This window comes from Pseudochaenichthys georgianus, chromosome 14 (assembly GCF_902827115.2).
Source record: "Pseudochaenichthys georgianus chromosome 14, fPseGeo1.2, whole genome shotgun sequence".
NCBI lineage: Eukaryota > Metazoa > Chordata > Actinopteri > Perciformes > Channichthyidae > Pseudochaenichthys > Pseudochaenichthys georgianus.
In genome coordinates this window covers 22187750-22201250 of record NC_047516.1, presented here as the reverse complement: position 1 = coordinate 22201250, position 13501 = coordinate 22187750, and the positions used below count along the sequence as shown (strand labels likewise).

The 13501-nt window shown below is 46.5% G+C and overlaps 2 protein-coding genes across 14 annotated transcripts in view; both read right to left on the bottom strand.

The window, feature by feature from the left end:
• Positions 1-10142, bottom strand: part of phldb1a (pleckstrin homology-like domain, family B, member 1a) — a 39176-nt gene extending 29034 nt beyond the window's left edge. For 7 of the 13 annotated variants that reach the window (XM_034099613.2, XM_034099620.2, XM_034099625.2 and 4 more), the window contains exons 1-2: positions 7090-7299; positions 182-280 (exon numbers count right to left, since the gene is read on the bottom strand). In XM_034099613.2, the coding sequence (XP_033955504.1) occupies positions 182-280; positions 7090-7092 (102 nt within the window). In that variant the 5' untranslated portion in view covers positions 7093-7299. Of the gene's footprint in view, positions 1-181; positions 281-7063; positions 7301-7754; positions 7820-9627; positions 9809-10009 lie in introns of those variants that run through there. The other 6 variants (XM_034099615.2, XM_034099616.1, XM_034099617.1 and 3 more) reach the window with 6 other exon arrangements.
• A 2623-nt stretch (positions 10143-12765) lies between these two features.
• h2ax (H2A.X variant histone) lies at positions 12766-13439 on the bottom strand. Its single transcript, XM_034099970.2, has one exon. The coding sequence runs from the start codon at positions 13322-13324 to the stop codon at positions 12896-12898; it is 429 nt and encodes a 142-aa protein (XP_033955861.1). The 5' UTR covers positions 13325-13439; the 3' UTR covers positions 12766-12895.
• Between the last annotated feature and the right edge of the window lie 62 nt (positions 13440-13501).

The window sequence follows — 13501 nt, the reverse complement described above, 5'->3', positions numbered from 1 at the left end:
GTCAGACTTACATAGGAATAAAGAGCATAACATTTCATATTTACATAAGGGAGACAGGAGATAGAAATGTCCATGATGGCATATTTAAAAAAAAATGTCTTTCTTTCAGCAAGCATGAATTGGAAGAATTAATATAAAATATACAATATGCAAAATTCTTGATAACGTCTTAAATTGTTACCTGTAAGACCTGGTGCGTCTGTCTCCCATGCTCCACTCTGTTCGTCCTCACACGCTCCATCTCGACTGGATTGTCAGAAGGATCTGACACAAGAAGATCCTGAAGCAAACACACACATACAAGAGGGAGGGAGAGCAGGGCATGAATGGGAGCACTGGGAATACTGCTACTACAGTTGTACTACAATAGGAACAGTGCTTTCCTTAGAAACCTCCTGCCCCACTTATAAGCCCATGTGACCAAACTATTATACTGTGTAATTGTTTCTCTCGCACCAACCAGACAAAATAATGTATCAAGAAAACTGGCACTGATGTATGCCTCAATCTAAATGACACTTTACACATTGGACAGCACACAATTGTCCTTAAGACGTGTGGCAAAAGGTAAGCTCTGCAGGTCCTTCGCACATCAGGGGTCAGATCACTGCTTCCTCGAGCCGCGATGAGTCACTGTGACTCATATACAGACCTTACAAACACAAACACACACACAGACAGATGCCGTAGATTAGATCCAGCTGTCTGCTCATCAGACGAGAGGGAAACAGGGACCAGACGGGGCTCAAACAAGCACACACAGACACATAAGCAGCCCAGATGACTCACCATATTTTTCTACTAAAAGCTGGTATCCACGTCTCTTACTATCACCCACATGGGTTAATCGCCCTGGCAACAATTTAATCAGCTCAGCATATCATGACAAACTGAAACAGAGACAACTATTTTCTAGAGTCTGTTTTGTCTACGATGGACTGAACTTAAATGACTGTATGTGATGTTTGACTTGTGGCGTAAACACCATTACATTGCATTTAGCTGACGCTTTTATCCAAAGTGACTTACAATAAGTGCATTCGACCAAGAAGATACAAACTTGAAGAAAACAGAATCATATACTGTAAGTACATCAGGTTTCATAGAGCCAAAACATTTCAAGTGCTACTCAACTGGCTTTAGATAAGCCAGTCCTTTATTAGTATAAGTGCTTATAAGTGCTTTGTTAGTAATTGTATTGCTCGAAGTGAAGTCGAAAGAGATGAATTTTCAGTCTGCGCCGGAAGATGTGTAAGCTTTATGCTGTCCTGATGTCAATGGGGAGCTCATTCCACCATTTTGGAGGCAGGATAGCAAACAGACGTGTTTTTGCTGATGGGAACTTGGTTCCGCCTCGCAGTGAGGGTGCAGTGAGCCGTTTGGCTGATGCAGAGCGGAGTGCACATGCTGGGGTGTATGGTTTAACCATGTCCTGGATGTAGGAAGGGCCAGAACCATTCACAGCATGGTACGCAAGTACCAGTGTCTTGAAGTGGATTCTAGCAGTTACTGGAAGCCAGTGAAGGGAGCGGAGGAGCGGCGTGGTGTGGGAGAATGTAGGAAGGTTGAAGACCAGATGAGCCGCTGCATTCTGGATGAGCTGCAGAGGTCGGATGGCACATGCAGGTAGACCAGCCAGGAGGGAGTTGCAGTAGTCTAGGCGTGAGATGACGAGAGCCTGGACCAGAACCTGCGTCACTTTCTGGGTCAGGAGGGGACGTATCCTCCTGATGTTGTAAATAGTGTATCTGCAGCAGCGATGTTTGCAGTGAAGGACAGGTAGTTATCTAGGGTCACACCCAGATTCCTTCCAGTCTGAGTCGGGGAAACAACAGAGGGGCCAATGTTGATTGTTAGGTCAAGAGTGGGACAATCTTTTCCAGGAAGAAAAAGCAGTTCAGTCTTGTCAAGGTTGAGCTTAAGGTGGTGAGCAGACATCCACTGAGAGATGTCTGCTAGACAAGCAGAGATGCGTGCGAAGACCTGGGTCTCTGAGCAGGGAAAAGACAGAATTCATCAGCGTAGCAGTGGTATGAAAAACTATGCGGGATAATGACTGATCCTAGTGAGTTTGTGTACAGAGAGAAGAGGAGGGGACCGAGGACAGAGCCCTGAGGGACCCCTGTAGTTAATTGACAAGGGTCAGACTCGGACCCTCTCCAAGTTACCCTGTAAGTGCGGTCTTTGAGGTATGAGGTGAGGAGGGAAAGTGCAGATAAATTGCACCATCTCTCCAAACAATCCATTTTTTCAGATGATGACTTTAAAGGCAAAAGTATATGATTCACTTCATGTTATACTCATCCAACTTCTGTAAAAAGCGTTAGAATAGAGGTAGGAATGAAAAACAGGACTTTTTGATGTATGTTAGTGCCGCTGAAGTTGAGATAGCTGCTAGTATTGGAACAAATACACATTTTTATGAAATTCATTTTATTTGACCACCTGTAATGTCACTTGGGTATATTGTTAACTAATATAAATCATCTTAAAACTTCCCCAGTCAATTAGATTGAATCTGTCTCGATTCTCATGTTATGTCACGTTTGTAGTTTTGTCTGTGTTGGTGTTTTTCTTGTCTTTGGGTTTCCTGTTTTATTGTGTAAAGTGTTCACCCCCGTTTCCTGCCTGTCTGCTTTCTGTCTGTTTCCCTCCCTGATTACCCGATTGTGTTCACCTGTTGTCCTTGTGTTTCTCCTCCCCTGCCCAGCTGTGTCTTGTTCTGTGATTACCCTTCTGTGTATTTAGTCTAGTCTTCCCCTGTGTTCCATGTCGGTTCATTGTTTCCCCTCCATGTCATTCCACGGTCTGTGTTCCTTGTGCTGCTCGTTGGGGTTGGATATTTTGGATTCTGCCTTGTTTTGCCACAGCTTTAATTTATTTAATAAAGCTCGCTTTTCGTTATTCTGCATTTGAGTCCTACCTGCTTCACCCATTCCTAACAGAATGAACCGACCAAATTTGGACTCAGCAGATTTCAATATTTTGGCCCCACAGGCGGAATGTCTTGGAGTACATTTTTTACACCTGGAAGAACGCCTCATCTAGACGGGGTAAAGAGGCTGCTTTGAAGGAGGCACGCCGGGAGGTTGCTCGCAAGCCCTGGCTAAGGAGCTTGTTGCCGGAGTGGCTACAAACCTTTTCAAGTAGCCCTGAGGAATTGGCACAAGCTTCTAACCCTTTCCTGGGATCCAACTACTGTCCTGTTGAAGGTCCACAGAGTCTCCAAAAAGCCTCTAGGAGATGCAGGGCCAGGATTCCAGCCCGTGCTCCAACAGCCATGATCCCGTCTTCAGTTCCGGTTTCCACAGCCATGGATCCATGCACCAGTACCGGCCCGCAGAGCTATGTTTCCTTGCTCGATTACCTGGCCCACACAGCCATGGTCCAGGCCTCTGTTCCGGTTCCAGCGGCTCCAGTTCCAACCTCAGACCTTTTCTCAGGAACCCGTCTGGCGTTTGGAGGTCCACGGAGCCTCCAAAAGGTCTCTGGAAGATGCAAGGCCAGGATTCCAGCCCGTACTCCAGCGGCTCTGGCTCCAGTGCCGGTCCCAGCAGCCATGGTTCCGGCCCCAGCAGCCATGGTTCCGGCCCCAGTCCTGGTCCCAATTCCTTTCTCAAGTCCCTCCTCTAGTCACTTCCCTAGTCCCTTCTCCAGTCCCCCTTTTAGTCACCTCTCTAGTCCCTTCCCAAGTCCCTTCTCTAGTCCCATCTCCAGTTCCCTTTCGAGTCCCCTCTCCAGTCACCTCTCGAGTTCCATCTCTAGTTCCTACTCAAGTCACGCCTCTAGTCAATTCCCTAGTCCCATCTCTAGTCCCTCCTCTAGTCACTTCTCCAGTCCCCTCTCGAGTTCCCTCTCGAGGTCCCTCCTCTAGTCCCCTCTCTAGTCCCTCCTCGAGTCCCCTCTCTAGTTCCCCTCTCAAGTCCCCTCTCGAGTTCCCTCCTCTAGTTCCTCCTCTAGTCCCTCCTCTTGTTCCTCCTCTAGTCTCTCCTCTAGTCCCCTCTGGAGTTCCGTCTCTAGTTCCCCTCTCGAGTCACGTCTCAAGTCCCTACCCAATGTCCTGGTCCGTTGGAGGTTCCGCTGGGGGTCCTGCCAACTCCATGTCCTGTCCCGTTGGAGGCCCCGTCGACTACTCCTCTGCCGGGGGTCCTACCAATCGTATGTCTGTCCCGTTGGAGGTCCCGCCGTCTACTCTCCTGCCGGGGGTCCTGCCAGCTTCTTGTCCTGTCTCGTTGGAGGTCCCGCCGTCTACTCTCCTGCCGGGGGTCCTGCCAATCCTATGTCCTGTGCCGTTGAAGGCCCCGCCGACTACTCTCCTGCCGGGGGTCCTGCCAACCCTTTGTCCCGTCCCGTTGGAGGTCCCGCCGTCTGCTCTCCTGCCGGGGGTCCTGCCAGCTCCTTGTCCCATCTCGTTGGAGGTCCCACCGACTGCTCTCCTGCCGGGGGTCCTGCCAACCCTTTGTCCTGTGCCGTTGGAGGCCCCGCCGACTGCTCTTCTGCCGGGGGTCCTACCAGCTCCTTGTCCTGTCCCGTTGGAGGTCCCGCCGACTACTCTTCTGCCGGGGGTCCTGCCAACTACTCTTCTGCCGGGGGTCCTGCCAACCCTATGTCCTGTGCCGTTGGAGGTCCCGCCGACTGCTCTCTTGCCGGAGGTCCTGCCAATCCTATGTCCTGTTCCTCTGGGGGTCCCGCCGACAACTCTTCTGCCGGGGGTCCTGCCAACCCCTTGTCCTGTTCCGTTGGAGGCCCCGCCATCACCTGTCTCACCGGGGGTCTTGCCAACTACTGGTCCTCTTCCGTGGGGGATCCTGCCGAAGCCTGTCCCACTGGCTCCGGTTCCTGTTCGGCCGACACCGGGTCCTGCCCGGCCTCCGGAGCTGTCTGGTCTTCTCCCTCGAGCCCGGCCCCCTGAGAGCCGCGGTCTTCTCCCTCGAGCCTGGCCCCCTGAGTGCCGCAGTCTTCGTCCTCGGGCCTGGCCCCCTGACTCTTCCTGCCGCTGCTTTTGCCCTCATGCTCGGCCCCCTGAGTTTGCCCGCTGTGGCCTTCGCCCCTTTTTGAACTTTGCCTTGCCCCCAGGCCTTCCGCCCGAGACCCCCTCCTTGGTCTCTGCCTTGCCCCCGGGCCTTCCGCCCGAGACCCCGTCCTTGGTCTCTGCCTTGCTCCCGGGCCTTCCGCCCGAGACCCCCTCCTTGGTCTCTGCCTTTCCCCCGGGCCGTCCGCCCGAGACCCGTCCTCCAGACCCCCTCCACCCACCCTTTCTTGGCCCTAGTTAGGTGTCCTCCCTCCGGTCCCCCTCCACCCACCCTGCTGGACCTTTTTTTGGGACGTCTGGGATCCGTCCCTTGAGGGGGGGGTTCTGTCACGATTCTCATGTTATGTCACGTTTGTAGTTTTGTCTGTGTTGGTGTTTTTCTTGTCTTTGGGTTTCCTGTTTTATTGTGTAAAGTGTTCACCCCCGTTTCCTGCCTGTCTGCTTTCTGTCTGTTTCCCTCCCTGATTACCCGATTGTGTTCACCTGTTGTCCTTGTGTTTCTCCTCCCCTGCCCAGCTGTGTCTTGTTCTGTGATTACCCTTCTGTGTATTTAGTCTAGTCTTCCCCTGTGTTCCATGTCGGTTCATTGTTTCCCCTCCATGTCATTCCACGGTCTGTGTTCCTTGTGCTGCTCGTTGGTGTTGGATATTTTGGATTCTGCCTTGTTTTGCCACAGCTTTAATTTATTTAATAAAGCTCGCTTTTCGTTATTCTGCATTTGAGTCCTACCTGCTTCACCCATTCCTAACAGAATCCCTCACTCTTAACCAAAGGGTTTCACAATGGGGATACATGTTGAATGACAACAATGTTATTTATTCATGTCTACATGCTAATATTAGTGAAAATAATGATTACTTTTTTTATTATAATTTTTTTTAATGTGGCACTTTATTACTGATGTGTCATGAATTGATTTCACACAAATATCCTATTAGATCATTTCAGATTTGTCAATGGCTTGTATGTCATGTGACTCTAAATCCATACCAGAAATGATACCTACATTGGGCAATAAAATAAACCTATTTGTATTAGTTTTTCATGATTCTTCTATTTATATGAATATTTGTATGATCTAAATACTATTTGTTTTATTGAAAAGGGTCTCATGTCATCTGATTAGGTGAATTAAAGTCTGCTCTCCCTCTATATCTCTCTGGTCAAGTAAAGAAGACATAAAAGCTTGGTGCATTATTCTACTTATTCCTTAATTGTCTCACCAGTCTGTTTGCCAGGAAGTGACCACATCAGCCCATTAGCACACCAACACATGACTGTGGCATCAAATGCCTGAGCTCATTGTCGCTCCATGCTGACATCACTGATCAATTAAAATTCATGAAAAACCATCCACAGCTGTTTTGCTCCAATTTTAGCCCTGGCTGAGACAACAGGGCATTTTATCTTCGTCTGATGTCACTCCAGACGAAGCCGCCGCGTGAAGCCACACATATCTGACAATCCCGTCCTGTGTGAGAGTCTCAGAGGACCCAGTGACACGGGGAACAGACCGTCCACTCTGTTCCCCACTGACACTGGACTCCTCTCGCTCTGCCGTCAGCCCACTGCCTGTCAACACTGGCCCTCTTTGAGCCACGCAGTCAGACACAGGACAGGAGAGTGGGCAGGCTAATGTGTCTCTCGCTGTCTGACTCACACACACATGTGCACACACACATGCTTCTGCTCCCACAAGCCTCAATGATTTGACGTACACACCCAGGCCGGAGAATAGTTTTAGTGCTTGCAAATGCAGGGCCTTCCACTGTAACCTGTGATTATGGGAGCAGTTATGCCCTTCAGAGTTGCCATGAGCCTCTGAAAATAGACACCGCCAGCCACACAGTCTGGGCTGCTACTTTTAAAAGAGAAATTATTTCTGCTCAGAATGAACACTGACAAAACAGATTACATTTGACATTTTAAAAGGTCCATCAAATAAAAGAGAGTGTAACTTTATTAAGGTGGACACACAGATAGGCCGAAAACTATTTAATAAAACACAACAGTGCTGCAAACACAACTTACTTAATGGAGAAGCATGCAGCTCTTACCATCTTCTCCTACAGAGTCCAGACAACAGCTAGTTCCATGATGAGTGTGAATTGTGTTAATCCATAAAGTAGTGTCCACATAATTGTTTACGTCTTGCTCTTAGCTTTCTTCATTCACCTACTGAGTTCCTCTGCTATTTCCCTCCTCCCCATCCCGGTGCAGAGTTACAGAGGGGGAACCGCCGTCGGCACTGCCCTCTGAAATGTGCTATTACATCTCCCCAAAGAACGTTCCTTATTGACTCCCTCCCTTGGCAGATAAACCCTTCAACTTCAATTTCAAAACACCCCATAATAAGAGACGAGTTGGAGGTTAAAGTCCAGATCCTCCTCAGAGTCCTTAAGTTGTATTCACTCCTACAGGGTTTGCATTTCAGGATTCAAAGATCAGATGGACCACACCAGATGATCAGAGGAGGCTGGAGACCCCTTAAATGCTCCTTAGCGTTGGTAATACAGACACATCCAGGGTGGAAATACAAATAAGTGTAGGAGTAAGGAGATGGAAAAGACCTTATGTGCTCTGACTTCCTGCTCTGATGTAACAGATTTGAAAACGGGTATTTCCAATCTGGAAAACTCTTTATGATGATATGACAAAGTATAGATGATTATATTGTGTCTACTGTGCTTTAAACATCCATGATGATGGGATAGAGAAATACCAAGATCCACAGGAAGTGGGCGAACACGTGTGAGCCATCTTTCCAGAAGTCCCACAGGAACGACTTGGAACTATTATACAGTCAGAGAGAAAGAGAGAGTGGGAGAAAAACTCCACGATTGATCTCTCAAGGCTTTTCCCATGGTCGGCGGCCAGAGAGGAGATGGAGGAAGTGAAGGAGATGATGAGTCACTGAGGAGAATAAAAACAAACAAAGAGAGGCAAACTAAGTAACCAGATGGACTTGGAGCAGTGATGATGTGGAGGTTACAGCTGAGGGGGTGAAACATTCCTGCATGTCAATTAAATGTGGATTTTAAATCTACACTAGTCAATCTAGCTAAAGCAAGCAAGTAACATTATTATAACAAATGTAACACAAATATTTAAACGAGGATACAAGTTCCCCGTTACAAGAGTATTTGCTCGCTGTAGCGTCAGCATGTGTGCTTTACTGATCGCACTGAGGTGAGGATTTCTTCTGGTTGTGTCTGGTTCAGAATGTAGAGTTTTTCGTAGATACGCACTCGTTCATACTGTCTAAAGCGGTGGAGCAGAAGGATGCCCTGCCATGACGGTAGACAGGTGGTCAAGTTACTCGAGTAGCCTGTGGGTCATTCGGGAGTCTCCAAACATCCCAGTCTTCTGCTAGTCTAATGCACTCGACCACCACTCTCCCCAGACACCTTGTTATGTCCGTCAGCCCTTCACCCCGTGGCTTTCCTGCACCTCTTCTTTTCTCGGATGCCCAGTTCATGCTAGTATTTCGCCTTGGACCTCTTTGTTTTTGAAATGTGTCCGAACCACTGTTACATTCGCGAATCACGTCAAGCCTTTCACGTCTACTAACTGGTTAAAAAAACGTCTCCACCACACAACTTTAGGATCCCTGAGCTGTGTGTTGTGGGGTGAGTGGACACCCAGTAGGACTAAAAACAAAACCAGTCAAAGGGTGGATGTTTTCCCTCATACCTCTGGGAAACCAAACCTGGAGAGGAGATCAGAATCACCAGGGAAACAGCTGAATGAAACCCACCACAGACAGGTGGAAGCATGCTCAAAATGCTTTGGCAGGATACAGTCAGATGCAGATAACATTCCCTACAGTTGAAGAATGTGTAAAAGTCTAATGAGAAACAGATTTAGCTTTCCTTCTTGCATTAGTTCAGGTAACAGGGACTTCAGTGCCCTGAACCCTGTGTGCACTTCCTCTCAGGACTCAGGGGTGCACACATCCTCCTTCTTCCGCTAACATTGACAGGCCATAACATGACCTCTGACCTAACGTTGACCCGTAACTGAGTTGTGGAGCTTGTTGTGGCTTGGAGGAACGCTGCATGAATGTGAGACTCAAATCAGGATAAGAAAGACTCTCATCCGGAGGCAGCAGTGTGATGACAGTCTGATTCACAGATGAGTTATACACAGATTATCATCATCTACAAAGAAAGACCCAGATATTTGGAGGACAGTGGTATCTGTTATTCTGCCACAAATGAACGATGTGTGCACATGAATGCCATTTCAATCTTCCTGTCTGATTCAACACCCATATTCTCATATATCGCATCCATCACACAGTAGAGAAAGATCCAACTTGTGTCATGAGATCAGCCTTAAACCACCTCGATGGAGCACTCTCCCAGACAGACAAGAGCAACAACTAAGAACAGAAAACTGTGCGTATTAAGATTTTATTTTCCTTTTTATACTCTGCCTACTTTTCTCTGTCTCAACCAAGACAATGCACATGCAAACAAGTCATAATCATATGGCATATTTTACCTATTTAAATTAGATTAGATATACATAATATATAGAAATGCATCACATTGCAGGGTTTTCAGGCACTTTAAAGTAAGACATCTACTCACCGAGGCTTGTGTTTACCTCACACTCCTGTCAGGTGAAATACTGCACCAGCCTAAAACTCCAACTACATTTCTGGACGCGTGAGCCCTGAAGGCAGCCAGATCTCACACACATAAAAATGCCCATTCAGAGAAGGCTGGGCTTGGCTCCTAAACTCTCTTTTCCACCTGCTCTGTAGTGGTGAAGTTATACATTGGCACGCAATAAGGATAAGGAAAGTATGTGACCTCTCTCACACACGTTGAGTGGGTCGTGTCAGGCTGAAAACCATGAGTGTAAACTGCCACAATAGCTCCATTATCTCTTTCTCTCTCCCACTCTCTCCGCTTCTCGTTGCACCACACACACACACACACACGCGCAAACATTTTTGTTTCTCATTACCAGAGCTGGCGATGAACATCTTCTTGTCTGTGGGATGATCCAGCCCAAAGATTAGAAACACAGCAGACGAGGCATCTTCCCAAGTGTTCATGAGAAAAAGTCTCTCTCCTAGAGGATGGAAATATGCTGTCAGCTCTTCCCTGCTGTTGGGACAGTTTCAAAGTGAAACAGTCAGATCCTCCACACACACGTTTCTGCCAGGTCCACCCCTCTGTCCGGCCCTTTTCCCTCTACCCACTTATCATTTATTTTTCCCATTCTTTCTTACATCGCCCCATGATTCCCACATGTTAGATTTGTTCTCTTCTCAGATGTACAGACTGTGTATACACTTAAACTCCTTAACTCCCTTCAGGTTACTTTTTTGTTCCTTTCATTAGTCCATTAGCTGTAATTAACAAAACATGGAAAAGCAGTCAAGATGACATCACTTCAGACTCATGAAGGGATAGATTGAGAGATGCACAAGTGACTGATTTTCTCTCAAGTCAACAATGTCTGTCACTTTACAGAAAGTACTTCCTGCCTTAAATTACATATACATTGTAAAACCACAGAGAAAGCAGAGGATAACTGAAAAAACCTCAGCATATCTGTTTGTTTTCCACAAACAGCTGAGAGGAGAAGGTTCATTTAGAGCCGTTGGCAGTGCCAATCAGGAAATTATAGTTATCGCACAGGGTTTTTTCCTCACAGGCTGGAATGTTTAGCCCGGCTGCCTGTGTTGGACACGTTGTCAAGGCCTGAGTAATTGGTTCAGCCTGTCCTGGGCTCAGTTCAAACCCGGTGCGTCATGCTGCTTTTGCCACTAATAAAACAGTGGAAGCAGACAGAAATACCTGCAGGCTCTCCTCCTTCTTTGCGTAATGGGTTTGGTTGATTATTTTAGGTGGTCTGAAACGTAATGACTAAAACAAGCAATTCCCACCACAGATGACATTAAAATAACATTAATAATGGATCCTAAAGATGGCCAAACACTTCACTCTTTTACTGTCACTGCTTTCATGTCGAGCAGAGAACATCTGCGCACATGTTGAATATCTGTTGGAACAATAAGAGCAGTGAGCTGTCTTCAATTGTTATTACATGGAAACACACATGGGCATTGACACATCAGAGATTTTCGGGCATGAAACCGTTGACCCCTGGTGGCAAAGCCAGTGAAGTTCACCCCCAACATTATTGTTCTGACATGTCTGATTGGATTAACTGTCTCACTGTATGTGCAACTCTTGGATATGTTGGTAGTCCAATCACTGTGCTGCATTTGAACAATGTTACAGAAGCTATTGCTTTTATTTTGATCTGCTTTGTTGACAGTTGGGAGTTTTTTCTCTTTTGGGGTTTACACCTATCCTGGTCAAATGTAACCACATCTCCACTGGACACATATTGTAAACCTAAAGCCTTCTATAACACACATGTACATGGAGCTCACAGTTAAGGTTTTATAATGTCTATTGGTATTGTATGAGTTTCTTAATAAACAACATGATGTTTGAACTTTATCCAAATGCTTCTTTGGGCCCTTTTTCTCATACAGAACTGTTATTGCTTGAATTCGGATTTATTTCTCAATTTCTATCCCGAGGTTTGTATTTAGGACTATACAGGGTAAATTAATGTTTTAATTAATTGTGGGAGCTAACAGTACATGAGTTATAAGCAATATAGCAATTGGTAATGTATGGCTTTTATGTATTTTAACTTGATCTAAATGCTTCTTACACCTTTCTAATACAGAACTGCTCTTGCTTAAATTCTGATTTATTGAACAATTTCTAACCCAAAGTTTGGATTTAGGATTTTATGGGGTAAAAATAACTCCGTGCCACATGTACTTGATCAGATGTCACTGTGCTCCTGCTTGTAAATTGTCTGCGGATGTTTGCATCTTCAGTTGTAAATAAGGAAACACCTGGAGCTGCAAGCTGAACGAGCCGTTACTGGTTTATGCAGAAGTTTACCGCACAGATGCACAAGCTGCAGCACTATACATGACATATTTAGCTGAGGACATCTGTTTAACAAATAGAGTCAAGGAAGAGAAAGTGCCCAAATTCTACTTTTTAACATACCTGCAGTGGTCAGTTTGAGTACTCCCAGCTACAGCTAATATATATATATACACACAGCTGTGTTCTTATTTATTTCTGGCTAAATATCACCATAAATTACCACAGAAACTATGGTTGTGTGTTTGACACTATGAACACATGTAACATAGGGGGTTTAAGTGTACAAATTAAGGGAATCGTGGATTACTCTTTGACTGAGATTATTTACTATGCTTTTAGCAAATAATAATATTTGACCTGTAGTGTATGAAATGTAATGCACTGGAGGATTGGATCATTTTAAATGTAGTTCAACTTAAAACTGAGGATATTAAATCAGACTTCCACAAAAGGTTGTCATGCTGGAATCAACCAGATGAACAGCACGCTGCAGCTTCCGGTAACGTTGCAACCCTTGTAGTGCATTTTAGTCATTCCTAAAAATAGTTAAGTTTATGCCTTAACATGTGAATGTCCTGCTGAATAAGCACTATTGTTTAGAAAACTAGGTGGTTACTGTAAGGGTTAAAAGATGAACACTAGAAATCATCATCAACAATGATGATGTGGACACTATAAGGATAGCTAGTGTTACATTAAGTCAACGGCTAGCGGTTAACTTTCTCTCACATAATTAGCAGACAACAGTTAGCATGAAACATCAGTTAGCCTAACGTTGAACCACAACAGTGCCAATTACTTTAACAAAACAATCCTTTATTAAATAAAATGCGAAAAGATAAACATTTCAGGAACAATCTCTCTCTGGATGAGAAGTGGGTGGCCCTTAAAAGGGCCTTTGTGGTAAGAGTTATTAGCCAGAAAGCTAATACTCTTGGGACTGGGATGAGGCCTTCTTTCCCGCCTTGCCGGAGCTCGCGACAGCCTGGCTGGTCTTCTTGGGGAGCAGGACGGCCTGGATGTTGGGCAGGACACCGCCCTGTGCGATGGTCACTCCGCCGAGCAGCTTGTTCAGCTCCTCGTCGTTGCGGACAGCCAGCTGGAGGTGACGGGGGATGATGCGGCTCTTCTTGTTGTCTCTAGCGGCGTTGCCAGCCAGCTCCAGGATCTCGGCGGTGAGGTACTCCAGCACGGCGGCCAGGTACACGGGGGCTCCGGCGCCGACTCGCTCAGCGTAGTTTCCCTTGCGGAGAAGTCGGTGGACACGGCCTACTGGAAACTGCAGACCGGCACGGGAGCTTCGTGTCTTGGCCTTAGCACGGGCCTTTCCTCCGGTTTTCCCTCTTCCAGACATTCTTGTGTTTATCCTCGTCAAGGTAAAACTGCAAACGTACGTTGATGTGGATGGAAGATGTTCGCACAACCTGGATATAAACCCCAAGCTTGGTCCCGCCTTAGGACGTGATTGGCTCTTGGAATAAACATAGTCAAGTATGATTGGCTTTGAGAGATCACAAGGGACCGGAAGTCA

Excerpts from the sequence above, each read along its gene's own strand:
- h2ax (XM_034099970.2), bottom strand. The coding sequence starts at position 13,324 with ATGTCTGGAAGAGGGAAAACCGGAGGAAAGGCCCGTGCTAAGGCCAAG.